The sequence below is a fragment of the Nycticebus coucang genome, chromosome 18, assembly GCF_027406575.1.
Source record: "Nycticebus coucang isolate mNycCou1 chromosome 18, mNycCou1.pri, whole genome shotgun sequence".
Taxonomy (NCBI): Eukaryota; Metazoa; Chordata; class Mammalia; order Primates; family Lorisidae; genus Nycticebus; species Nycticebus coucang.
In genome coordinates, this window is record NC_069797.1 from 54,373,941 (window position 1) to 54,398,149 (window position 24,209).

The 24,209-nt window shown below is 48.9% G+C and overlaps 1 protein-coding gene across 5 annotated transcripts in view; it reads left to right on the forward strand.

Moving 5' to 3' along the window:
• Positions 1 to 24,209, forward strand: part of ARHGAP23 (Rho GTPase activating protein 23) — an 86,830-nt gene that overhangs the window by 58,250 nt on the left and 4,371 nt on the right. For all 5 annotated transcript variants that reach the window (XM_053568477.1, XM_053568475.1, XM_053568476.1 and 2 more), the window contains 12 exons: positions 336 to 650; positions 1,834 to 1,895; positions 2,131 to 2,261; positions 2,827 to 2,948; positions 3,329 to 3,484; positions 6,698 to 6,776; positions 11,907 to 11,980; positions 12,238 to 12,327; positions 13,002 to 13,127; positions 18,984 to 19,025; positions 19,277 to 19,373; positions 21,381 to 21,412. In XM_053568477.1, the coding sequence (XP_053424452.1) occupies positions 336 to 650; positions 1,834 to 1,895; positions 2,131 to 2,261; positions 2,827 to 2,948; positions 3,329 to 3,484; positions 6,698 to 6,776; positions 11,907 to 11,980; positions 12,238 to 12,327; positions 13,002 to 13,127; positions 18,984 to 19,025; positions 19,277 to 19,373; positions 21,381 to 21,412 (1,326 nt within the window). The remainder of the gene's footprint in view (positions 1 to 335; positions 651 to 1,833; positions 1,896 to 2,130; positions 2,262 to 2,826; positions 2,949 to 3,328; positions 3,485 to 6,697; positions 6,777 to 11,906; positions 11,981 to 12,237; positions 12,328 to 13,001; positions 13,128 to 18,983; positions 19,026 to 19,276; positions 19,374 to 21,380; positions 21,413 to 24,209) is intronic.

A 24,209-nucleotide genomic window follows, 5' to 3' on the forward strand; every position in this document is an offset into this window, starting at 1 on the left:
GATTTTACATATGGCAGGGCATGCTGGGCAGGGGCATCTGCTGGACCTCTAGGGCGTCGCCATATCCAATGGGTGCTGATGCTGGTCTTCAGAGTGGGATATGGTTGGTGTCCTCTGCGGGGATTGAGAGTGGTGGGTTGGGGTGCCCAGGTGGGCGAGGGGCATAGAGAGAGTTGGTGGATAGTGGGCAGGAGGCCACCCTGGGTTTGGCCAGGTGGAGTGGGGGGCTCCTGGTGGGTCTGTCCCTGTGCTGTCCACTGTCTGCTGCTCCGGGGGTGGTGGCAGGCCTGTTCTCTCACCGCCCCCGTCTTCCCCCACCCCGTGTCTCCCTGCAGAAAGCGGGCAGCGGCCTGCGCCAGTGGAAGCGGGTGTACGCCGCGCTGCGGGCGCGCTCGCTCTCGCTGAGCAAGGAGCGGCGGGAGCCCGGGCCGGCGGCGGGGGCTGCGGCGGCCGGCGCAGGTGAGGACGAGGCGGCGCCCGTCTGCATCGGCTCCTGCCTGGTGGACATCTCCTACAGCGAGACCAAGAGGAGGCACGTGTTCCGGCTGACCACCGCTGACTTCTGTGAATATCTCTTTCAGGCTGAGGACCGGGATGACATGCTGGGCTGGATCAGAGCGATCCGAGAGAACAGCAGGGCCGAGGGCGAGGTGAGGGCAGGCCTAGCCCAGCCGGCCAGGGGCAGGGCAGGGCCGGGCGCCCCCCACCTGCTGGGGGCCTTGAATGGCTGCTCTGAGCCTCTATTCCCTCTTTAGAAAATGGGGTGGGCAAGAGCACACCTTGCAACTGCATCCACCCAGGTTTTGGTGTGAGGAAAAATGCACAGTGGTTCAGAGTACCTGGTCTCTTTGGTGTTCAGTATCTGGCAGTAACAATAACTGTAGTGATGGTAGCCATTGTTATCATTGTTGGGACTGCCTTGGGCAGAGAGGTCAGCCACAGGCCAATCCCAGCTTATTGCAGGAGGTGAGGGAGTTGGAGTCTTCGGTGGGGTATATGAGGGCTGGCCTGTGTGGGCTGTGAGGGGATAAACAGTGTGACCATGGCCTTTGGCAGTTGATGGGCAGAGGTTTAGCGGGGTGTTTGGCAGAGATTTGGAAAATTTTTAAATGGCGCCCCCTTCTGGGCAGCTATAGCTGCAGTCTAGGTTCCCCTCACCTCACCCAGGAACTTGCTGTGCAAAGATGCCTCTACACACCTGCTCCAAGTTATGTGGGGGCTTGAGGATGGTCTCTGCCAAGAGGGCAGTTGGCCTGGTCCTGGTCCAGGTGGATGCCTGCTCTGGCCGTGGGAAAGGGATGTTAGCGTACAGCCCTGAGCCACAGACCCTCTTGCTGAGAACTCATCCTCTCACTGACCAGGTTCTGACCTCCCAAGGACTTATCTGACCTCATTGCAGGAAGAGAGTACCTGGAATCTGGGCCTCCTGCTCTGGGGGCCTGGCCGGGCTGCCCACCAAAAGACATGGTCAGGGGATCCTGAGTCCTCTTCATTGTGCTGGTAGCTGTCCCTCATGGGCACCTCCTCTGGGCCTACCAGGACTGTGATGAGTGCTTTGTGCATAATTCTGCACCCTAATCCTGAGGTGCCTTATTAGCTCCCCGTGTTTACTGCTGAGGAAATTGAGGCTCAGAGATGCTAAGTGGCTTACCCAAGGTCACACAGCTGGTGAAGGGGCACCCAAGAGGGCAGCCCTGGTCTTTCTTACTCCAGGGTCTGTGATCTCCACCTGGCCAGTGGGGAGAGGGGAAGTGGGGCAGGGCCAGGAATGATCCTGGGGCTGGCTGGCCATGGGCACTGACCTGGTCTGCTCTCTCCTCTTGCCTGATGTAGGACCCCGGCTGTGCCAACCAAGCTCTGATCAGCAAGAAGCTTAATGATTACCGCAAAGTGAGGTGAGGCCCAGCCCTCATAGAGCAGTCCCCACCTTGGGGGTCGGGGGTATTCTAGGTAGAAGTCATCCTCCTGGCCCACCTCTGCTGGGGGCAGGGGCATCCAGGGTCTCCGGTCCCAAGACAGGCATAGAAGAATTGTCTCAGGCAGGGAGAGTCCTAAGTGGCGGGAGGCCAGGGTGGCTGGCATGCTGGGCCACCCCCAATGAAGACCCCTACTCTCCCATTTCCTACACAGCCATAGCTCTGGGCCCAAAGCTGATTCCTCCCCAAAAGGCTCTCGTGGCCTGGGGGGCCTCAAGTCTGAGTTCCTCAAGCAAAGTGGAGTCCGGGGACTCAGGACTCAGGACCAGCCTGCAGGGAGCAAGGGTAGGAAGGTGGCTACTGAGATGGGGTGGCGTGTGCATCTGCACGGGGGGGAGGGGGGCATGTGTGAGGGGGGCCGTGTGTCTGCCTGTGAATATGTGCCAGGGTTACCCCATGTGTCTGCCCACAACTATGTGCCTGTGAGGGACAAGAGGCTCTCAGGGTCAGGGCTAGAAGGGCCTGGAGGCTGGTCCCTGTCCCTCCTGGGTGGTCTGCCTGTCTTTACATCTCTGCAGGGGCCAGGGGCTCACCTCTCTGGGGCAGCCTTTTTTATCTAACACGCTTTTGGCTCTTAGAAAGCTTTGGTCATGTCAGAACCTATGGCTCCTACCTTGTGGTTCTACCTTGAGGCCACACAGAAGTCCTTACAAGGCTCTAAGCCTCTCCCCTCTGGGGTAAATGCCCTCGTCCGTTTGGTCTGCTCTCTTGTGGTATAATTTTCCATCCTCCCTCACCATCCTGGTTGCTTCCTTAATGGAGTCCCCATTTATCCAAATGCGTGAATGTGACAAGGAGTGTGTGTGAAAGTCCTGGGTCCTCACCCTGGCTCTGTCTCCCCCCGCTCCAGATGACAGTACTGCTGCCCCCAAAACCCCCTGGAGCATCAACATTATCAAGAAGAACAAGAAAGCAGCTCCAAGAGCATTTGGGGTCCGGCTTGAGGAGTGCCAGCCAGCCACGGAGAACCAGGTGTGTGTCCACCATCTCCAAAGCAGTCAGGGTTGGGGAAGATGGAGGCACAAGGGTCAGAGCAGCAAGAGACATAGAACCAACTCTCCACCTCATTGTGCAAACACAGGTGGGGAAACAGTCCAGGGAGGGAGATCCCCTCCTTCTGCCCCAGGTCTCCCAGGGAGGGAGCAGCAGAGCTGAGGCCCAGCTTTGCTCCTTCTCAGCCATGACAAGGCTTTGGCGCTGTTTGTGGCGCCTAGACTGGAGGCAGCAAGGTTTTTTGTTCCCCTGCAGGGTTCGTGGCAGCAGCTCTGGGTCTTGCACTGTCCCCATCTTGGCCTCCCCACCTCCTCTGGCCCCCATCCACCCTAACATCCCCACCCTGCCTGTGTCCCCAGCGCGTCCCCCTGATTGTGGCTGCCTGCTGTCGCATTGTGGAGGCACGGGGGCTGGAGTCCACAGGCATTTACAGAGTGCCTGGCAACAATGCAGTAGTGTCCAGCCTGCAGGAGCAGCTCAACCGTGGGCCTGGTGACATCAACTTGCAGGATGAGGTGGGTGCAGCTGGGGGAGTCTGTGGAAGGGGGGCTGAGGTGGTATGTAGGGCTCTGGTAGGAGATTTTTGTGGTCCATTGTGTTGTGTTCATTGTACCCCATGATGTGCCCAGCGTTAGGCCAGAGTGCCAAGTGGGCAAGATGGGACCTGCCCTCGCAGGCCAGTCCCCAGCATGGGCATCAACCCAAGCAGACAAATGCCCGGGGGTGCTCTGAGGCAGCGGCTCCCAGCAGCAGTTTTGTCTGAGCCTTTAGAATGGGTAGAGTTCACTGAAAGCCAGGTGAGGACATTACAGGCAGAGAGATGGCCTGGGCCACTGCATAGACTCTGAAAGTTCGCCACGAACCAACAAACTTTCCCTGTGAAGGGCCAGATCGTAAATATTTTGGGCTTTGGTTTGTTCTGTTCCATTCTCTTCTCTTCCTGCTCTTCCTCCTCCTCCTCTTTTTCATACCCCTTTAACAGTGTGAAAATAATACTTAGCTCAAGGGCCATACAAAAGCAGGCTGATGGCTAGATTTTGCCTATGGACTGCAGTTTGGAGACCCTTGGCTTAGAAATGCTTTCTAGATGCTTTCTAGAATAGCCAGCAATTTGGGTGGCTGCAACATGGGAAGAGAAGGAGCTGATCAGAGGAGATGAGCCCAGCTTGTGGAGCCATCTGTGGTTCTCAAACAGCGTTCCCGAGAGTCCTAGGGTTCCCAGAGGGGCTGTAGGAGGCCAAGGGCAGGTCAGAACTCCCATCCTTGCTTAAACTAGAGCAACCTTACTTTTCTCCATCTGCCATATTGGGTTTAAATGTATAAATTTACTTGCCCAAAGGGGCCCTGATGAAAAAGATTTTTTTGAAAGCCACGTATCTGGGCAATGAAGGTTGTATAAGTCTCATTTTGTGAAGCCTCATGTCATGTATTAGGCATCTTCCTGCCCTTGGGAAATGGGGAGGCAACTCAAGTATGTGTGAAGTCATGGACAGGAGAAAAGGACAGGTTCTCATCAAGGACCAAATTGTGCAGTGAGGGAGAGGATGCTGAGGGCTCGAGCAGGGAGTTGGCTCCAGGGTTTGAGTCTTTGCAGGATGAATGGGAGGAGGCAGATGGACAGGGAGGCAGTTTGGAGGTGATGATGGCATATTCCAGAATCCCAGACAAAATCCATATTTCCAGAATCCCCAGGGGGGCACAGAGAGTGGACCCACCTCTTGGGTTTGGTAGGGAGAGTAAGACCTGGGGGACAGAGGGCTTTTGTGGGCTTCAGTGAAGACTTTGACCTTGACCCAATGGACAATATGGAACGTTTGATGGTTTTTAAGCTGGGGAGGCAGAAACAAGAAAGAGTGACGCTCCCACTTCAAGCCCAGTGGGCACAAATCGGGAGGGAAGGCCTGGCAGAGAAGTTACTGGTCTGTGGGACACACTAAGGGTCAGGAGGACTCGGTGGTCCAGGAGCGTAGGAGGAGGGAGCAGCTCTAGGACTTGGCTGCATGAGAGGGAGGAAGGAGGGCAGGGAACAGCCAAAAGTTGAACTGGGGCTGGCAGAAAATGAGGAGTAGGCAGCTTGAGGAGGGTTGGGAGGGAAGGCATGAGTCAGGGAGTGGCCTTGCTGGGTTCAGGGTGTGGAAGTCACCTACATGGCCATACATAGTCACTAGGACTAGGGGCAAGGGGTCTTTTCAGGACTTGGGGGAGGGATGGCCAAGGGTGGACAGCAGATAAAGGGGCCAGGCTCTGATTAGGACAGGAGTGGAAGCCCAGGCATGTCACTCAGGAGGCGCTGAGGCCCCTGTCCTGGGCTGGCAGCTGGGAGAAGAGTCGCACTGGGTGGAGGTGGGCACAGGACAAAGCACAGCAGCTCGGCCTTAGCCAGGGCCCAGGTGGGCACGTGCTAGGTGTGTTCTCTTGTGCTGGACATTGCGGTGTCATTATTGTGGGCAGTGCTGGAAGTGTGGTGGTAGGGGGGTCTAACTCCTGGTGAGCCTGTGAGGATGTATTGTTTGTGGGATTGTCTGGCATTGAGCTGTGGACCCATTGTAATGAGTACATTATTGTGTTGTGTCTCTTTGTTGAAGGTGTTACGTTGCTTTATGGGCATGAGTCGGTCTGTGTTCTGAGTCGTCCTGGCAAGGGGGTGGGGGAGATTGGGGAGGGTAACTGACTTTACTGCAGTGCGAGATGATGGTGCCCCCTGGTGGACAGAGAGGACAACAACTCAGTTGTTCTTTATGCATTCTTGCATTCAACAACCATTTATGTAGAGACGAAGTTTCTCAGCCTTGGCACAGCTGCAATTTTGGGCAGAATAATTATTCGTTGTGGGGAGTTGTCCTATGCATTTGGAGGAAATTAAGCAGCATCCGTGGCCTCTATTCACTGGATGTGAGCAGCAACTCCCTACACCCCAGTGGTGAAAATCAAAATGGTGCCAAAAAAAAAAAAAAAGGCTCCAGACATTGCCAAATGTCCTCTGGAGGCAAAAATCACTTTCTGTTGAGAATTGCTAATTATGACCATGTAAGTTCCAGGCTAACTGTCTCAGCTAGGTGAGAGGAACATAGTGGCGGGGGGCAGTTGGACAGGATCCTTGTACCTCATGGAGCTTATAGTCCTTTGGGTTGAAAGCCATGAATGAGGAAACAGAAGCATAAAATAATGACGAATTGGGGTCAACTCCATGGAAGAAACAAAGTCATGTCAGAGTGGGATGCAGATGACAGGGCATGAGGGAAGGCCTCTGAAGAGTGAGGTTTATGTGGGTTGAGGGACTGCATGAAGGGGTGGGGAGGAAAGTTCTAGTTGAAGGAGCCAGCAGGTGCAAGGAAAGAGTCAGGTATTGACCCTGTCACCACTGCATAGGCTCTGGGGGATAAGAGAGGGTGTCTGAGGATGACCGTTTGCTGAATGGGGGCACTAGGAGGCAGGAGCTGAGCCTAGGACTTGTAGGGCCAGTGGAGGTATAATGGGCAGGCAGGCCTGGGGTGATGCTTGCTCACTTCTGTGCCCCAGGGTGCCTGACCCGAAGAAGGCAGCCAGTACTGTCTGTGGATGGGCAAGAGTTAGAGCCCATCAGGCAGACTAGAGCATGGAGGGGCTGGGAGAGCTTGGAGTGATGGATCCTAGGGAGGGGTGGCACTAGGCTTGACTGGACTATGGGTTAGACAAGCATAGAAACATGGATGCTTGCCTGTGGCTTGACATCTGCCCCCCTCCCCCAGCGCTGGCAAGACCTCAACGTGATCAGCAGCTTGCTCAAGTCCTTCTTCCGAAAGCTGCCCGAGCCTCTCTTCACTGATGGTGAGTAGGAGGTGGAAGGGGAGGGGGGATACCAGGCTGTGCTGAGCCCTGATCACTTTTTTGTTTGGTTGGTTGGCTTTACTTTGAGTTTTTTTTTAAGACACAAAAGACATATGTGCTAGTAAAAATCTTAGATAGTAAGATGTGGATAAAGTAAACAGCAGAGTCCTGTCCACCTCCTACTCCTCGTCCTGGGAGGTTGCAGTGAACACTTTCTGAGCATTTACTGTGTGCCCAGCACTGCACCCTGCAACAACTCCATAAAGTAGGTGCTGTTACCTTCCCAGTACAGAAAAAGAAACTGAGCCTCAGAGAGCATAAATGCCTTGCCCAAAATCACACAGGTTGTAAGTAACAGGTAGAGCCACGATTCCACCCCAGACATGTGGTTCCAGAGCTGAGCTCTTAGTCATTTGCTGAGCTGCTTATTAACAATTTGGTCTTTTCTCCCTGACCCTCTGAAACACACGACAGACACACACATAGGGTTTAGAGTTAGATGAGTTCAGTGGTGTGCTGGTAAATGTTTAACACCTGGCTCTTCAAGGGGAATAAAGCATTGACTGACAGTGTTTTCCCATTACACCAATGTGGTGTAAATACTTCCACTATGGCCTATTTTGAGCCACTGAACTGATGTCATCAGCATGGGAAGAAATGCACACAATCCACTCCTAAGAGCCAGTGTGAACAGGCTATAGCACACCACTGGGTGAGCTGGGTTTTTTGTTGTTATTGTTTATTTGTTTTTTAAATAAATGCAGAGTTGTAATTCTGAGATTCATTCATGTCAGTACAGAACTCTACTTCCTTTTTAAAAAATCAACCCACATAGCATTTCAAAGTCTAGACTATAATTTCTCCCTTTTTGATGGATATTTAGATTGTCTGCAAATATACCTCCAGTATATGGGGCCGGCGCCCTACTCCTTTGAGCCACAGGCACCACCCACAGTAACTTTTCTTGAATAAGCTCTTGCAGGCCTGGATCTGGGCTCTCTACATAGGTTCTTAGATGTTGAGTTGCTAGGTCACAGTCTTGGTAAATGTATTTGAAAGCTAACGTCAGGTCGCACTCTGAGAAGGAGAACTTAGGTCAGGCTTCCACAAGAGGGAGTTTGTCTCTCTACATCCCCCATCAGCATTGAATATTATTAATATTTTAAACTTTTGCTAATCAGATAAGGGAAATGTCATATTGTAATTGTTTGCTTTTTGTTTTGTTTTTTGCTTAAGGCAGAGTCTTACTCTGTTGCCCTGGGCTAGAGTGCCAAGGCACCATAGCTCACAGCAACCTCAAACTCCTGGGCTCAAGGAATCCTCTGGCCTCAGCCTCCCAGGTAGCTGGGACTATAGGTGCCTGCCACCACCCCTGGCTAGTTTTTCTATTTTCAGTAGAGATGGGGTCTCTCAATCTTGCTCAGGTAGGTCTCAAACTCTTGAGCTCAAGTAATCCACCTGTCTTGGCCTCCCAGAGTGCTAGAATTATAGAATTATAGTGCAACCAGCCTTGTTTTTGTTTTTTGAGACAGAGTGCCAGGTGCACAGTAACCTCAAACTTCTGGCTTCAAGGGATCCTCCTGCCTCAGCTCCTGAGTAGCTGGTCCTACAAGCATCTGCCACAGGGCTCGGCTAATTTTTCTTAGTAGAGATGGTGTCTCACTCTTGTTCAGGCTGGTCTTGAACTCCCAAGCTTAAGGGATCCTCCATCTTCATCCTCCCCGAGTGCTAGGACTGCAGGTGTGAGCCACATTATCATTTTTATTTTCATTTCCCTTATTACTAGGGAGATTAAATAGGTTTTAATTTGTTGGCTTTTCCTATTTTCTGCATAATTGCTTGTTCATACTATGTGCCCATTTTTCTCTTTCGTTATTTATCTTTTTTTCATTTTGATTTTAGGAGACAAGTTCTTTGTATATTACAGATATTAACAATTTGAGGATTTTTGAAAATAATTGCTCTGGTCTGCTGTTTGCCTTTTCACTTTTCAGTATAGAAATTGAAAACAGTTTTTTAAAATCCTGTCACAAGGCAAGGTGCGGTGGCTCATGCCTGTAATCCCAGTTCTTGGGAGGCCATTGTGGGTGGATTGCCTAACCTCAGGAGTTCAAGACCAGCCTGAGCTAGAGCAAGATCCTGTCTCTAAAAATAGTCGGATGTTGTGGCAGGTGCCTGTAGTCCCAGCTACTTGGGAGGCTGAGGCAAAAGGATCACTTGAGTTTAAGAGTTTGAAGTTGCTGTGAGCTATGATGCCACAGCACTCTACTAAGGGTGACAAAGTGAGACTCTGTCTCAAAAAAAAAATTAAATAAATAAATAAATAAAATCCCATGGGCAGCACCCATAGCTCAGTGGGTAGGGCACAGACCACATAACACCTAGGCTGGCAGGTTCGAACCTGGCCCGGGCCAGCCTAACAACAATGACAACTGCAACAAAAAAATAGCCAGGCATTGTGGTAGGCGCTGGTAGTCCCAGCTACTCAGGAGGCTGAGGCAAGAGAATTGCTTAAGCCCAAGAGTTTGAGGTTGCCGTGAGATGGGACGGCATGGCACTCTACTGAGGGCGACGTAGTGAAACTCCATCTTAAAAAAAAATTAATTAATTAATTAAAAAGTAAATAAAATCCCATGACAGCTGTTAATCTTTCTTTAATGGATTCTGCATCTCCTGTTTAGGAAGGCCTTAGGATTGTAAAAGTATTTTCTTATCCCCCCCCCACTTTTTTTTTTTGAGACAGAGTCTCACTATATCGCCCTGGGTAGAGTGCTGTGGTGTCCCAGCTCACAGCAACCTCTAACTCTTGGATTTAAACGATTCTCTTGCCTTTGTTCCCTCCAGTACCTGCCTGGGACTAAAGGTGTCCACCACAACGCCTGGCTATTTTTTGGTTGCAGTTGTCATTTTTGTTTAGCAGGCTTGGGCTGGGCTCAAACCAACCACCCTTGGTGTATGTGGCTGATGCCCTACTCACTGAGCTATAGCCACTGAGCCATTTCCCCAATGTTTTTATAATTTTTACATTTGGCTCTTCCATGCAATTAAATTTGTGTGTTATTTGAGATACAGTTGTATTTTTCCCTCCAAATTATAGCGATTTGTCCCAGGCTTTGATCCTTCCTCACTGATTGGAAATGCTACCTTTATCATATAATAAATATCTGCATGGTTTGTTTTCCCCTTTTCTGGACTCACCATTGCTCTGCTGTCTCTGCCAGTGCCAGGCTACTTTAGCTGTGCCATTTTTTTTTTTTTTTTTTTGAGACAGAGTCTCACTCTGTCACCCTGAGTAGAATGTCATAACTCACAGCAACCTCAAACCCTTGGGATTGAGCAATCCTCTTACCTCAGCCTTCCAAGTAGCTGGGACTATAGGTGCCTGCCACTACACCTGGCTAGTTTTTCTATTTTTAGTAGAGACGGGGTCTCACTCTTGCTCAGGGTGGTCTTGAACTTGATCTTAAACAATCAGAGTTCTGTGATTACAGGCATGAGCCACTGTACCCAGCCAGTTGTGGCTTTTTTTTTTTTTGAGACAGAGTCTCACTTTATCGCCCTCGGTAGAGTGCTGTGGCGTCACAGCTCACAGCAACCTCCAACTCCTGGGCTTAGGCGATTCTCTTGCCTCAGCCTCCTGAGTAGCTGGGACTACAGGTGCCCACCACAACGCCTGGCTATTTTTTTGTTGCAGTTTGGCCGGGGCCGGGTTTGGACCTGCCACCCTCGGTATATGGGGCTGGCGTCCTACCCACTGAACCACAGGCACTGCCCTGTGCCATTTTTTTTTTTTTAAGTATGTTTCAGTCTGGTAGGACCAATCCTCCTGCAGCATTCTTCCTTTAAAACCTATTCTTGGCCGGGCACTGTGACTCACACCTATAATCCTAGCACTCTGGGAAGCCGAGGTGGGTGGATTGCCTGAGCTCACTGGTTCAAAACCAGACTGAGCCAGAGTGAGACCTCATCTCTAAAAATAACTGGGCTTTGTGGCAGGCGCCTGTAGTCCCAGCTACTTGGGAGGCTGAGGCAAGAAAATTGCTTGAGCCCAAGAGTTTGAAGTTGCTGTGAGCTATGACACCATGGAACTCTACCAAGGGTGACAAAGTGAGACCCCCGCCCCCCAAAAAACCTATTCTTGGCTATCTTTGTGCATTAGTTTATCCAGATGAATTTTAGAATAGGCTTATTATGCTCCATTTTTATAAGTTCCCTGTGGACTTCTTCTGAAAGGAGTTGGGGAAATCCTGATGGGGGAGTGTCTGAGCCCCCCCACTTAGAAACAACTTTCTCTTTTAACCTGCTGGACATTGGTGTCCTTGTCTTGGAGATAGGGGCAGGGACCCTTTTTCTAGGATCAACATGCAGCTCAGGTCTTCTTTCTTCCCTGGTGAACACACCTGGGCTACCCCAGGTCAGGAACACACCTGAGTGTAGCTGTGGTGGGTCTGGTCATATGAACACAAGGCCACAGAGCCCCCTAATCTGGAACAGCATGGGCACAAAACATGGACTCCCACAGGGCCTCCTCAGGTGGCCTGGGCCTTCAGCCCTAGAAACAGCCCTCCTGGAGAATGGGAGAAGGGGCTACCTCCCTACCTCTAAAGAGTTTTCACTGTGAATATATTCTCTCCAATATTAATATCAGGTGTACCCAGATCAAGTAGAATGATTTTGAAGTATTTCTTCTTTTTCTATTGTCTATAAGATTTGGCGTGATCTGTTTTTTGGAATTATCTTTTACTTTTATTTTATAAATATTAGTTGTCTATTTTTTGAGATTAAAAAAATAATGAGAAGAAGTTAACTGATGACTACATACTGAATCTCAGAGTCAAAGCCTTCTATAATAGACATACTCTTATTTGACAATGTGAATGTTACTTTCTTTGCATTATTATTATTGCTTAATATTTTGACGCAGCAATTCTCTGATTTCTTTTCTGAATGTATTTATGTTCGTTCATTCTTTAGGAGGTTTTTGTTTCTGGTCCTTATCTTAAACATTGTTATTGTTATTAAATTTTAAGCCTCTTTAGTTTTATGAAGGCAAAAAATGGAAACCTAATAAACACATGTATATGTAAAAAAAAAATTAAAAAAAATTCAAGAGTCTTCACTGTGTTCTAGACAAATACAATGACTTCATTGAGGCCAATCGCATTGAAGACTCAAGGGAGCGGATGAAGATGCTGAGGAAGCTGGTGAGGAAAGGGAGATGCTATTGGGCAGAAGGAGGGGACAGCAGAGCAGCCCTGTCGAGAACAGTGCTACAGGGTCCCTCTGAGATTTTGGAGCTTCAGAGCCTCAGTTTCCCCATCTATACAAATGAAGGGGTGTTAGAGGGTGGATTCCAGACTCCTTGAGGGGTGTTGGTGGGAGGCTCTGTGGGGCACGCAGGTGCCCGGGGCAGGGGCAGTCTCCACAGCCTGTTCCCATGCCCCTGCTCTCTCCTGCCCAGATCCGAGATCTCCCCGGACACTACTATGAAACACTCAAATTCCTTGTGGGGCATCTCAAGACCATTGCTGACCACTCGGAGAAAAACAAGGTGGGTGGGGGCTCTGGCATGGAGTCTGGAGGAGGGAAGCACAGTTCCTCCTGGGAGGGTCTCCTCTGCACGTTTTGAGCTCCTGCCTCCATAGGCATGCCCCCCTCCACAAGGCTACTCTGTCCCCACCCACTCTGTGCCAGCCAGTGCCTTTTTCCCCAAAGAACCATCTCCTGAGTTTCTGAGGGTCTTCCAGAGGCAGAGAGCCGCAGCCACCTATATCTAATGAATGGCTGTCCTCTGATATAGCTCAACCCCCTTGCATCACCTTTTCCTCATCAAACACCTTATATCTTCTGGTTCTGCAGGGGGGAAAGTGGGGAGTGACAGGTTTTTTCCCAGGCCTAAAATACCCTGAGACCCGTGACATATCTCCTCCTCTAGGATCTTCCACTGCTGGCACTGACCATCAGGGCCACCCTGTACAGGTGTGCATTTTGGCCACTGTTCAGAGCTGCTGGGCCTGGGGATGAGTGGAGCTGAAATCTGGCCTGTACCCCACTTGCCAAGTACCTCCATGGCCACACACAGGGGCATTGAGCCCCTAAGCTGGGGATAGCTCATGACCTAGCTCAGGATGGAAGCCTTAGGGACCTGGAGTGAGGGAGGACTTGGAGGTGCTAGAGGTCAGAGGTCAGAGTATTGACCCTGATCAGCTTCCTCTTCCTGCCCAGATGGAGCCCCGGAACCTGGCCCTGGTCTTTGGGCCGACACTGGTGAGGACATCTGAGGACAACATGACAGACATGGTGACCCACATGCCTGACCGCTACAAGATCGTGGAGACGCTGATCCAGCATGTAAGCAGCCTGTTCTGTGGGTGCACCCCAGCAGCCCCTGGGACCTGGGTGGTGTCCTGGTGTCCCTCTGAGCACCTCACTCTTGCTCAGCCTGGCTGGGTGTGCTCAGGGAGGACTTAGTGGCATAAGAAAATGCCACTGGGGTGGTGACTGCCCTTCAAAAGCAACAGGAATGGATCCCAGAATCCCTTCATTCTGGAATATTGGGTCCCCTGCAGGAGAATCTGGAGGTCCAGAGATGGGTGTGAGTGTCAGAGGGAGGGGGCAGGGCAGGGAAGCTGCTGCTGGGGTGGAAGGCAGGAGTGCCTTTAGAAGGTGGCCCCAGGAGAGGTGTCCTGGAAGATGCCAGTAGGCAGGGGCAGAGGTCTGGCCTGGGAATCCGGGGACCTAGGATCTCACTGGAGACACTTTCCCTGCTGGCCCCACTGAAGTTTGGGGAGATAATGAATGGTGAACGGGGCAGGGCACAGAGCCTGAGGCAGCACCCTGTGCTGTGTTCTGTGTGTCTTGGGCTGGTCTCATAGCTTTCTGGAGGTGCTGAGAGCCCTGTGATCCTGTGGATTCTTCTTCTTCTTCTTTTTTTTGAGGCAGAGTCTCACTATGTCACCCTTGGTAGAGTGGCGTGGTGTCACAGCTCACAGCAACTTCAAACTCTTGGGCTTAAGCAATTTTCTTGTCTCAGCCTCCCTCGTAGCTGGGACTACGGACGCCTGCCACAACGCCCCAGCTATTTTTTTTGTATAGCAGGCCTGGGCTGGGTTTGAACCCACCAGCCCTGGAGCATGTGGCTGTTGCCCTAACTACTGAGCTACTGGCACCCAGCCTGTGGATTCTTCTTGTCATTGAAGGGAGGAGAACCCAGAGTGGCCAGCAGAGGGCACAGAAGCCCTTGGTCTTCCAAAGCCAAATGGAAAGGCAGCACCACCCACTCTGGGGCACTCAGGGATGTTTTCATGAATTGCCTTAGATTTTCTATTTCTAAATCTTGTTATAGCCCAGGAAGGATGGAAATAGACCCTCTCCTGCTGGGAATAATAAGATTGGCAGCTCATCAGAGGAAAGGAAGCCTCCGCCCTCTACCTCATAGATACTTTAGGGAAGGGAAAGTAGGTCATATTACCCACCTTTTACAGATGAGGAAACTGGAGCTCAAGAAGGCAAAGGGACTTGGTAATAAGTGACAGCCCCAGGATTTCAATCCCTGTCTGTCTGACCAAGCCTGTGCTTAACTCCCCCAACTCTACTCCCACCAGAACGGCAGACTCCTCCGTCCCTTCCTGAGCTGGCTTTGGAGGGAAAGAGGCTGGCAGAGCCAGGGAAAGGAGGTAGGGAGGAGACCTCAGTCATTCTGACTGGCCTTACCCACTGGTCTCCTTCCTTCTCAGCACGGTCTAGGGCTCTGAGACACAAGAGGGAGCATCACAGTCTTGTCTTCATCACAGTACTGAGACCACCAGCCTGGACACCCACCCACTCCAGAGCTGTCACGCAGTGCCAGGGATCCTAATGTGGCCTCAAGTAGGTTTAGCTCCCCAGTGCGGTAGGCAGCCCCTGGAGGTTCCCATGAGTGTGTGCTCTGGGGCACAGCAGTACAGAACAGAGAGTGTCTGGCACTGTGGCTCCTGGAGAAGCCACTGGAAGCCTGAGTGGTCAGCTAAGGGATTAGGGACAGCAGCCTTCATGAATAACGAGGCCCAAAGCACATCTATCCACCAGATGGGAGAGGTGGGGGGCACGCCTGTCTCATTTGCACCAAGGCTAGTGTGTGGCACATGGTGAACACCGTGTTTGTGGGGTGATGAGTGAGCAAGTGAATTGCTCACTGAGGTTATGTCAGGCTGGGCTCTTCCAGCCCGGCATTCATTCCTGAGAACTACTGTGCTGGTAGCTTCCATTCTCTGCCACCTTGGCATTTGAACGTGACCAGGCCTAGGTGATTATTGAGGGAACAAGTCACACCTGCTACAGGCCCCTCAATCTGGCCCGAGGAAGCATCTGTCTCACCCAGATGCGCAACCCCATCAGTGAGTGGACTTGGGGCAGAGACAGCTATGATCCTGGCTCTGAGCCGTTGGGCTGTCAGAAGATGGCTGGAGTTAGCAACACTGATCCCTCTGGAAGTATCTGTGCAGACCTCACCTGGCTGCTCTGGTCTGGCTTAATTTTTAACGCTATTTTTTGGGATTCCTTTCATGTAGACTTAATAATCCCTTTATTGGCTCTAGATGTATTTCTCTAGTCTGCCAACTGTCTGTTACCTTTGTCTAGAATATGTTCCCCGTGAATTCTTCCAGAGAACATTGGGCCACCTTTACTTTTTTGGACTTTCGGGTTCCCATCTACCCATTTCCCCCCATAGGATTTGTGCTTTAGGGCCTTGGGAAATAACTTACCCCTAATGTCACAAGTGTTCCTCTTTCCCCACATTTAGTTAATAATCCATGAGTTTATTTTTCTACACATATTGTATACGTTTAAATATTTATGTATTTATTTTCGAGGTGGGGTCTTGCTCTGTTGCTTATTTGTATTTTATAATTTGTTTTTGAGACAGGGTCTGTCTCTGTCACCCATGCTGTGTAGTGCAGTGGCCTGATTATAGCTCACTAGAGCCTCGAACTCGGGCCCAAGCAATCCTCTTGCCGCAGCTGCCTGAGTAGCTAGGACTGTGGGTGTTCATCAGCATACTCGGCTAACTAAAAAATGTTTTTTTTATAAAGATGGGGTTTCTCTATGTTGCCCAGGCTGGCCTGGAACTCCTGTCCTCTAGCCATCCTCCCGCTATGGCCTTCCAAAGTGCTGGGATTACAGTGTTTTGTAAATTCCTTGTAAGGTTAATTTCTAGATATATGTTTTGTCACGATTCTGAATTTTATCTTGTTTTCTAGTATCTTTTCTACTTGGTGTAGAAAGCAGTGTAGAAGCCCACAGACTCTTTTTCATGTAACAGCTTTATTGATATATAATTCGCATACTATAAAATTTATCCATTAAGTTGTATAATTCGTGTTTTTAGTATATTCACAGAATTGTGAGGCACATTGGCTTTTGTATTTTGATCTTTTGACAACCTTGACAATCTGTATTTGAACACCCTTATTAGTTTATTCTCTTAAATTTCTTACGTAGATGGCATCTGCAAATAATTACATTTTAGTCTTAAACAATTTCAATTTTGTTTTCTTCTAATGTTTGTCCCTTTTATTTCTTTTTCTTGTCGTCTTATGTTGGCCAGAACTTTTAGTTCTATTTTGGGTAGTAGCAGTGATAGTGGTTATCTTCCCTTACTCCCGACCTCAAAGAGGCTGTCTAAAATTTCTCCTCTCAGTGTATTTCTTTTAAAGTAATGAAGCTCCTATTTATTCCTAATTTCTTAGTTTTTTTCTAATTATATTCAGGTGTTTATCATTATTCAGTGATTTTTGGTGCCTGTCATATACTTTTTCTCCTTTGTTCAATTTATGGATTTTCAGACTGTGAACCATCCTTGCTTTCCCGAGCTAAACCTGGCTTCATCATAATATAATTAGTATTTTTAACATGGTTTAAGATTCAGCCAACTCTTTTATTTTTTAAAGATTTTTTAATTTTATGTTAAGTACAAAAACTAACCTTTAGTTTTCTTTCTTATACTTGTCTTTATTTTGTTTTGATTTTGAGCCTCAAAAATTGAATTTGACAGCTTTCCCTCTTTCTCCTGATTTTAGAACAACTTGTAAAGGCAGAGATTATATATTTCTTGAAATGTTGAAAGAGAATACTACGTATAAAACTGTAAAATAACTAGGCTTAAGATGCTTTTAGGGTGAGAGTGTGAGTGATTATCACTTGACCCCAGGAGTTTAAGGCTGCAGTGAGCTATGATGATGCCGCTGCACTCCAGCCTAGGAGACAGAGCCAGACCCCATCACTAAAAAAAAAAAAAAAAAATGGGGTGGCGCCCGTGGCTCAGTGAGTAGGGCACCGGCCCCATATGCCAGAGGTGGTGGGTTCAAACCCGGCCCCGGCCAAAAACTGCAAAATAAATAAATAAATAAATAAAAATGATTTCTTCCCACAGATTTTTGCATGTAATGCTTTATTAGACTTCAGCTCTGGCTATGTCATAATTACTTTATGATTTTCTCTTTAATCTGAGGATTATTGAGCAGTATCATTGATGGGTTTCCAAACACATGAAGACTTAGAGAATTTTTCTATTTTGTTGTTATTTCTAATTTTATTCCATTACCAGCAGAGAACATAGTCTGTATAATGTTGCCTCCTGAGGATCTATGGAGGTTTCTCTGTGGCCTAGGATATGGTTGGCTTTTTTAGGGGTAAGGGGACAGAATCTTACTTTGTTGCCTTTGGTAGAGTGCTGTGGTGTCATAGCTCACAGCAACCTCAAACTCTGGGGCTCAAGTGATCCTCTTGCCTCAGTCTCCCAAGTAGCTGGGACTACAAGCGCCTGCCACAATGCCCGGCTATTTTTTGTTGCAGTTTGGCCGGGGCTGGGTTTGAACCCGCCACCCTTGATATATGGGGCTGGTGTCCTACTAACTGAGCCACAGGCACCGCCCTGGATATATTTTCCCTAATGGTTGAGTGCAAACTTCTAAGTATATTCATTAGATCAGACTTGTCAATCATGTTGTTTAGAGTTTTTATATCTTTGCTTACTTTTTACTGTGGTTGATCAGCTATGATATTTAATTTTCTCTAATCTCCTTGTAGTTCTATCAATTATTGCTTAATATATTTAAAAAATGAGAGATGAACTCGTATATAGGCTATGATTTATTATATTTCTTGATTTGTTATTCCTTTTTTACCAGTATTCCTCTGACTCATGACTTTTTATACTTTCTATGTTGTTTTGATTAAATGCTTCTTGTAGATCACATATTTAATTTAAAAAATGTAATTTTAATCTCTAACTTTTATTCAGTGAGTTTAGCTCATTTATTTTACTGTAACTTCTATACTCTTAGGACTTATTTCTGCTGTTTAAAATTTTATTTTCTGTTTACTGTATTTACATTTTGTTTCCTTTTTTATCCTACCTTGCTTTGGAGGAATGAATTTTATGTTTTTCATATAAAAATTATGCATTTTATGTTACCACTTACTCATAGCTTATGTTTAATTGTCACTGTCAATTTCTTTTCTTTTCTTCCTTCCTTTTTTTTTGAGACAGAGTCTCACTTTGTCACCCCGGGTAGAGTGCTGTGCTACCCAGGGTTGTGTTCACAGCAACCTCAAACTCCTGGGCTTAAGTAATCCTCTTGCCTCAGCCTCCCAAGTAGCTGGGACTACAGGTGCCCGCCACAATGCCTGGCTATTTTTTAGAGATGAGATCTTGCTCCTGCTCAGGCTGGTGTCCAACTCCTGAACTCAAGCAGTCCATCTGCCTTGGCCTTGGTGGCAATGGTCCCTCCTCTCTCAACAAACCTCAGGCTGGTGGGACTACTGGGGAGGGCTCAGAGAGAGGCTGGTGGATCCTGGAACCTGACTCCACAAGCTATGAAAAATTACTGGGGAGAGAAAAGGTGGGACTGCAGTGTGGGGAAGGGGACACAGCCTGGTTTGGGAGAGAACCCACCACAGACAGGTGACAGGCTCAAGAGACCTGTTCTTTTTGCCCATTTTTCTCTAAACACCATCCTGGGCACATCACTGTGGTATATACCCCCAGCGAGTCAGAGAGCAGAGAGGCTGTTAGTGCCAGCCAGGTCCATGGCTAAGAGAGCAGCGTGTGTCCCACACCACCTGCGGGCGCCACACTGACACCAAGCATGTTGAGGAGCCCTGCCTCCTTGTCTGCCCTCAGTCCCTTCCCACACCGACTTCATCCCTTCCTTTTCTCCTCTGCAGTCAGACTGGTTCTTCAGTGATGACGAGGACAAGGGAGAGAGAGTAAGTGATGTGGTAGTTGGAGGGGGTCTGGTCTGTGGTGGGCCCTGGTCCTGGGGGGTAAGACTCTAACAGGGAGAGGGCCCCACCCTCAGGGCATCCCCAGCCTGATGAGAGAGACAAAGTCCTTGCCTTCATGAACCTCCACTTTTGATGGGGGAGACAGGGACCCTATCACCAGGGAATCCCATTCTGAGGGGCCTACAGTCCAGCCATCTGAGGGCATGCTGGCTGACCTCTCCTCCTGTCTGCAGACCCCTGTGGATGACAAGGAGCCTCAGTCAGTACCCAACATCGAGTACCTCCTGCCCAACATTGGCAGGACAGTGCCTCCTGGTGACCCAGGTTCAGGTGAGTGCAGGGGCCTGGGAGGGGCTGGGACTGGGGGTGGGCTCTGCATTCCTGGGGGTCCCAGATGCCCCGCCTGACGCCCAGCTTTCCTGCTGCGTCCCAGCGGGGCCCTACCCTGCACCCACCACCCAGACGGGTGTGCAGAGACTTCTCCTGCCCTGGGAAGCGCAGCCTGCCCCGCGTTAGGCAGCAGCTACGTTCTCTGGTTGGTTCCTCTCCTGAGCCTTGAATTTCTCATGGGCTGGCTGCGCCCTCTGAGCATGTTCCTCTTTCTAATTTTTCTTCCTCTTTTCCTTGTATCCCTGCCCCTCCCACCCCCGATGCTCTCCTCCCATCCCCCATCCTGCCCTCTTCTCCTCCCCACCTCCCTCCTCCAGCGGACCTGTTGGAGATTTAAAGGGTACAGTGCGGTGTCGCGGCCTCGGTCACTAACAGCGGCGAGTGATTATAAGAGGGCTGGGCAGGCAGAAATGTCCCGGGCCGTGAGAACCCCCACCCCCCAGGTTGTTCAGGCTTGTCACAACTCACCCCTCCACCCCCATCCCAGAGCCCTCCCATCCTAAAGTCCCTTCTCAGGAGAAAAGAGGCGCTCGCTGGGGTCTGGGCCTTTCCTCTAGCCTAGAAGTCTGGGCATTGGCTGGCTAACCGCCTGCAGTCCCCCAGGTTCTGTAGCCTTCTGTCTGTGCCCAGCTTTGCCCCTGGTGGCCATCTAGGCCGGGAGACTACGCAGCGACCCAGGCTTTCCGGAGACCAGGGATGTCACTCCCATGAGCCTCTCTATAGCTGCTGTCGCCCCAAGGGGCTGCCTCTTCTTGCTTCAAAAACCAGGGCCCCTGTGACTGAGCTCCTAAGTCTTGATTTGGCTCCTCTGGCCTCCTCACCGCAGAGGAAAGGGTTGACAGGTTCAGAGACAAATGAATGGCCGCTCCCTTCTTGGCTCTCGCGTCAGACACTAGCTCCTCCTCCCCCGTGGTTGCCCCGCCCTTTAGTGGCAGAGGCACCGCTGCAGCTCCCCTGATTGCCAGAGGCAATCCTGGGAGGCTGTCTGGGAGAGGGGCCAGAGGACAAGGGGGTGGGATGGCAGAGAGAGGAGCCCCCGACTCTTCTAATCACCCGCCGTCCCCCGCCTGCCCCGTGTGTGTGTGTGTGTGGTGTGTGGTCAGCCCATCGTGCTCTTCTCACCGTTGGCAAGGGGAGGGGGCTGGAGAGGCGCATCTAACTGCCTGCCAGAGAGTGTGGATTAACTGCACTGCCCACTTCCCGGGGTGGGGGTGGGGCGGGAGATTATTGGATCAACCTGCTCCCTCTCCAGCCTTGGAAAGGACACTGCCAGGACTTGTTTCTTTACCCCAGTATTAAGGGAGCGGGACCCCTAGATGTGTTAATTTCATACTCCTTAATAACTTTGGTTATTATGGTGACCTTGCCCCATAAGGGCAGAGTGACCCCAGGTCTGGAGGTGAAACCTATCAAGGTTCTAATTGCCAGCCCACTCTACCTCCTTTTCCCCACCCACTTCATTTCCTCCCCTTTATGCATCACTCACTGTGGTCCCTCTTCTCATGCCTTGGGGGTGGAGGGTGTAAGGCACCCAGCTCTCTACGCACTGTGTGGTCTCCATTTCTCCAGAGCTTCTGTGATTTGCTGTGTTTCACTGTTATGGTTTCCGTGGACTGCGTTTGATATTTGGCATTTTCTCTCCAGTGCTTCAGAGTAACAGGGATAGGAGGGGGAGGGGAGAGGAACCAAGCCCAAATAAAATCCCCACTTGCCCTTAACCTGGGGCAAATGAGGGATGAGTGGCTGGCAGTCTGATGTCACTTCCTGCCTCCAAAGGCAGTGGTGATTGACACCATTCCATCATTATCCCATTAAAAAATGACATCAGGCCCATGTTTCCGAACTCCTTGGTGTCTGAAGCCTTTGAGGAGAGGGAATTGTGTTCACAAGACTCAGCCTTCTCTTTCTTTGATCCAACTTTCATTTTTTTCTGTCTTTCACCAACAGATACTACCACCTGTAGTTCAGCCAAGTCCAAGGTAAGTACCAAGGCAATTCTGAAGGCTTTATCCCTATACAGGCCAGCCCATATTTTTGTTGGTTTTTTTAGAGACAGGGTCTTACTCTGTCACCCAGACTGTAGTGCAGTGGCATGATCATAGTTTACTGCAGCCTTGTACTCCAGGGCTCAGTAAGGACCCTTAATGAGGACCCCACCACCACCACCACCTCAGCCTCTGAATAGCTGGGACTATAAGTGCATGCTTGGCTCATTTTTTAAAATTATTTTAGAGACAGGGTCTTATTATGTTGCCCAGGCTGGTCTCAAACTCCTGGTCTCAAGTGATCCTCATCCTTAGCCTCTCAAATTGCTGAGATGTCAGGCATGAGCCACCATGTTAGCCTCCCCACTTTGATTGCTGGTCAAAGGAATTGGAAGCAGGGCAACTGAACTGTAAGGAAAGTAGATGGTCCCTGGAAAGGGGGGTGGGAAATGCTGAGTGTCCAAGGTAAACTGACAAGTTAGTCACTTCAGCAGTGCTTGATGAGACATCTGGTGTAGTAGAATAATCTGGCCTGGAAGTTAGGTGATGGGAAGGCAGTGAAGCTCAGTGACTAGAAGCATGGGCTCTGGAGTTTGAGTCCTGGCTCCATTTTAGTTGCTTTGGGATACTAGGGAAGTTATTTAACTTCTTTCAGGTTCCTCGTCTGTAAAATGAGAATAACAAATATGTCTGATTGATAGGATAAATATTCTTTAAGGTCTTTGGAGATTCCAAAGCAGGCATAAAGAAGGAAATAATGAAGATAAAAGCAGAAATCGATGATGCTGAAAACAATTTTTTAAAAAACCAATGAAACCTAAAGCTGATTCATTGAAAAAAAGTCAACGAAATTGATAAATCTGTAGCCAGACTGACAGAATAAAAAGGAAGATGGCAAAAACTTTCAATTATCGGGGATACAAAAGGGACATCACCACAGATCCCTCAGGTATTAAAAGGTTGTCAGGGAATACTATAAGCAACTCTGTGCCCATAAATTCAATAACATAGATGAACTAGACCAATTCTTTGAAAGATTCAAACTATTAAAACTCAGGGCTCACACCTGTAATCCTAGCACTCTGGGAAGCTGAGGCAGGTGGATTGCTTGAGCTCAGGAGTTAAGACCACCCTGAGCAAGAGTAAGACCCTGTCTCTACTAAAAATAGAAAAATCAGCCAGGCGTTGTAGCAGGCGCCTGTGGTTCTAGCTACTTGGCAGGCTGAGGCAAGAGGATCACTTGAGCCCATGTGTTTGAGGTTGCTGTGAGCTATGACGCCACAGCACTCTACGCAGGATGACAGAGTGAGATTCTGTCTCAAAAGAAAAAAAAAAAGAAGAAGAAATAGATAACCTAAAATTGTCCTATACCTGCTAAAGAAATTGAATTTATAGTTAAAATCTCCCAACAAAGAAAAGTCTAGGTCCAGATGGTTTTACTGGTAAATTCAACCACATGTTTAAGGGATACTTTCCTTTTAAATAATTTTTTATAACTTAATAATTTTTAAATATTATTTTAATTATAAAATGGTATAATTTAAAATACTAATAGTATATCTAGATACTTATTTAAATGATACTTTAACCACTTAAATAACCTTTTAAATAAATAATACCAATTCTGCACAATCTCTTCTAGAAAATAGAAGAGGAAGGAACACTTTCCAGCTTATTTTAACTGATATTTAGCTTGTTTGGCAGAGGGTATCAGTCATCACCAATAATGCCTTTGGTCATCACTGATTCCCAAGTTTAAAATACCCAATAATGTTAATAGCTACCATTTATTGAGCATTTGCTAGGTTACTGTGCTCAGAATTATTAATCTTCACAAATGCCCTGTGAGTTAGAGATAGCATTGTCCTTATTTTGTAGCTGAGGAAACAAGAATCTGGAAGAACTTCTATAACTTCCCCTGGGTCTCACGGTCTGCATGTCCCATGCCCCTGAGCCTGCTCTCTGGAGTGGATCCTGCCCAACTGTTAAATTATATCTTGAGCACCAGGATGGGTATATGAGTCAGTGCAGGCTGCTATAACAAAATACCCTAACTGGGTGTCTTAAACAACAGAAATTTATTTTCTCAAAGTTCTAGGGGCTAGAAGTCCAAGACCAAGAAGTCCTGACCATTGTCAGTTTCTAGGGTGGATTCCTTTTCTGTTTTGTAGATGGCCATCTTCTCACTGTGTCCTTCTGAGGCAGAGAGAGAAAGAGATAGATAGATTGATTGAGAGCACAAAACCACAAGTTCTCTGATGCCTCTTTCTAAAAGGGCACTAATTCCATCGTAAGGGCCTCACCCTCACAACCTCATCTAAATTTTATTATCTCCCAAAGGTTCCATTTCCAAATACCCTCTCATTCAGGATTAGGGCTGCAACATGTGAGTTTGGGGGGTACACATTTCAGTCCATGGCAGTGGGGGAAACAAGCTTATTGGCTGGTTGAGCTAGGCTCATTTCTGTGTTGGTCAGGTTCCAATGAGTCCAGACCACATGCATGTGCCTGACACTCAGCAGCCACTCAGTATGCATCAGATGAATACGCTGCATAAAAGAAAAAAAGCTGCTCTAGTCTGGAGCAAGGGGTCCTTTATGACTTCTCCATAGAGCCTCTGCCTTTACACCTCTGGTGGCAGGAAGCTTACTCCATCTTAAGATCGCTGTGGTAAGAAGAAAGTTGATAGTGACCCAAATCCAGCTCCTTGTCAGCTTCACTCATTGCTCCTCTCACACCCTTGTTTTCTGTAGCCTCTCTTAGATTGATTAATTGGTCTTTATGTGAATCT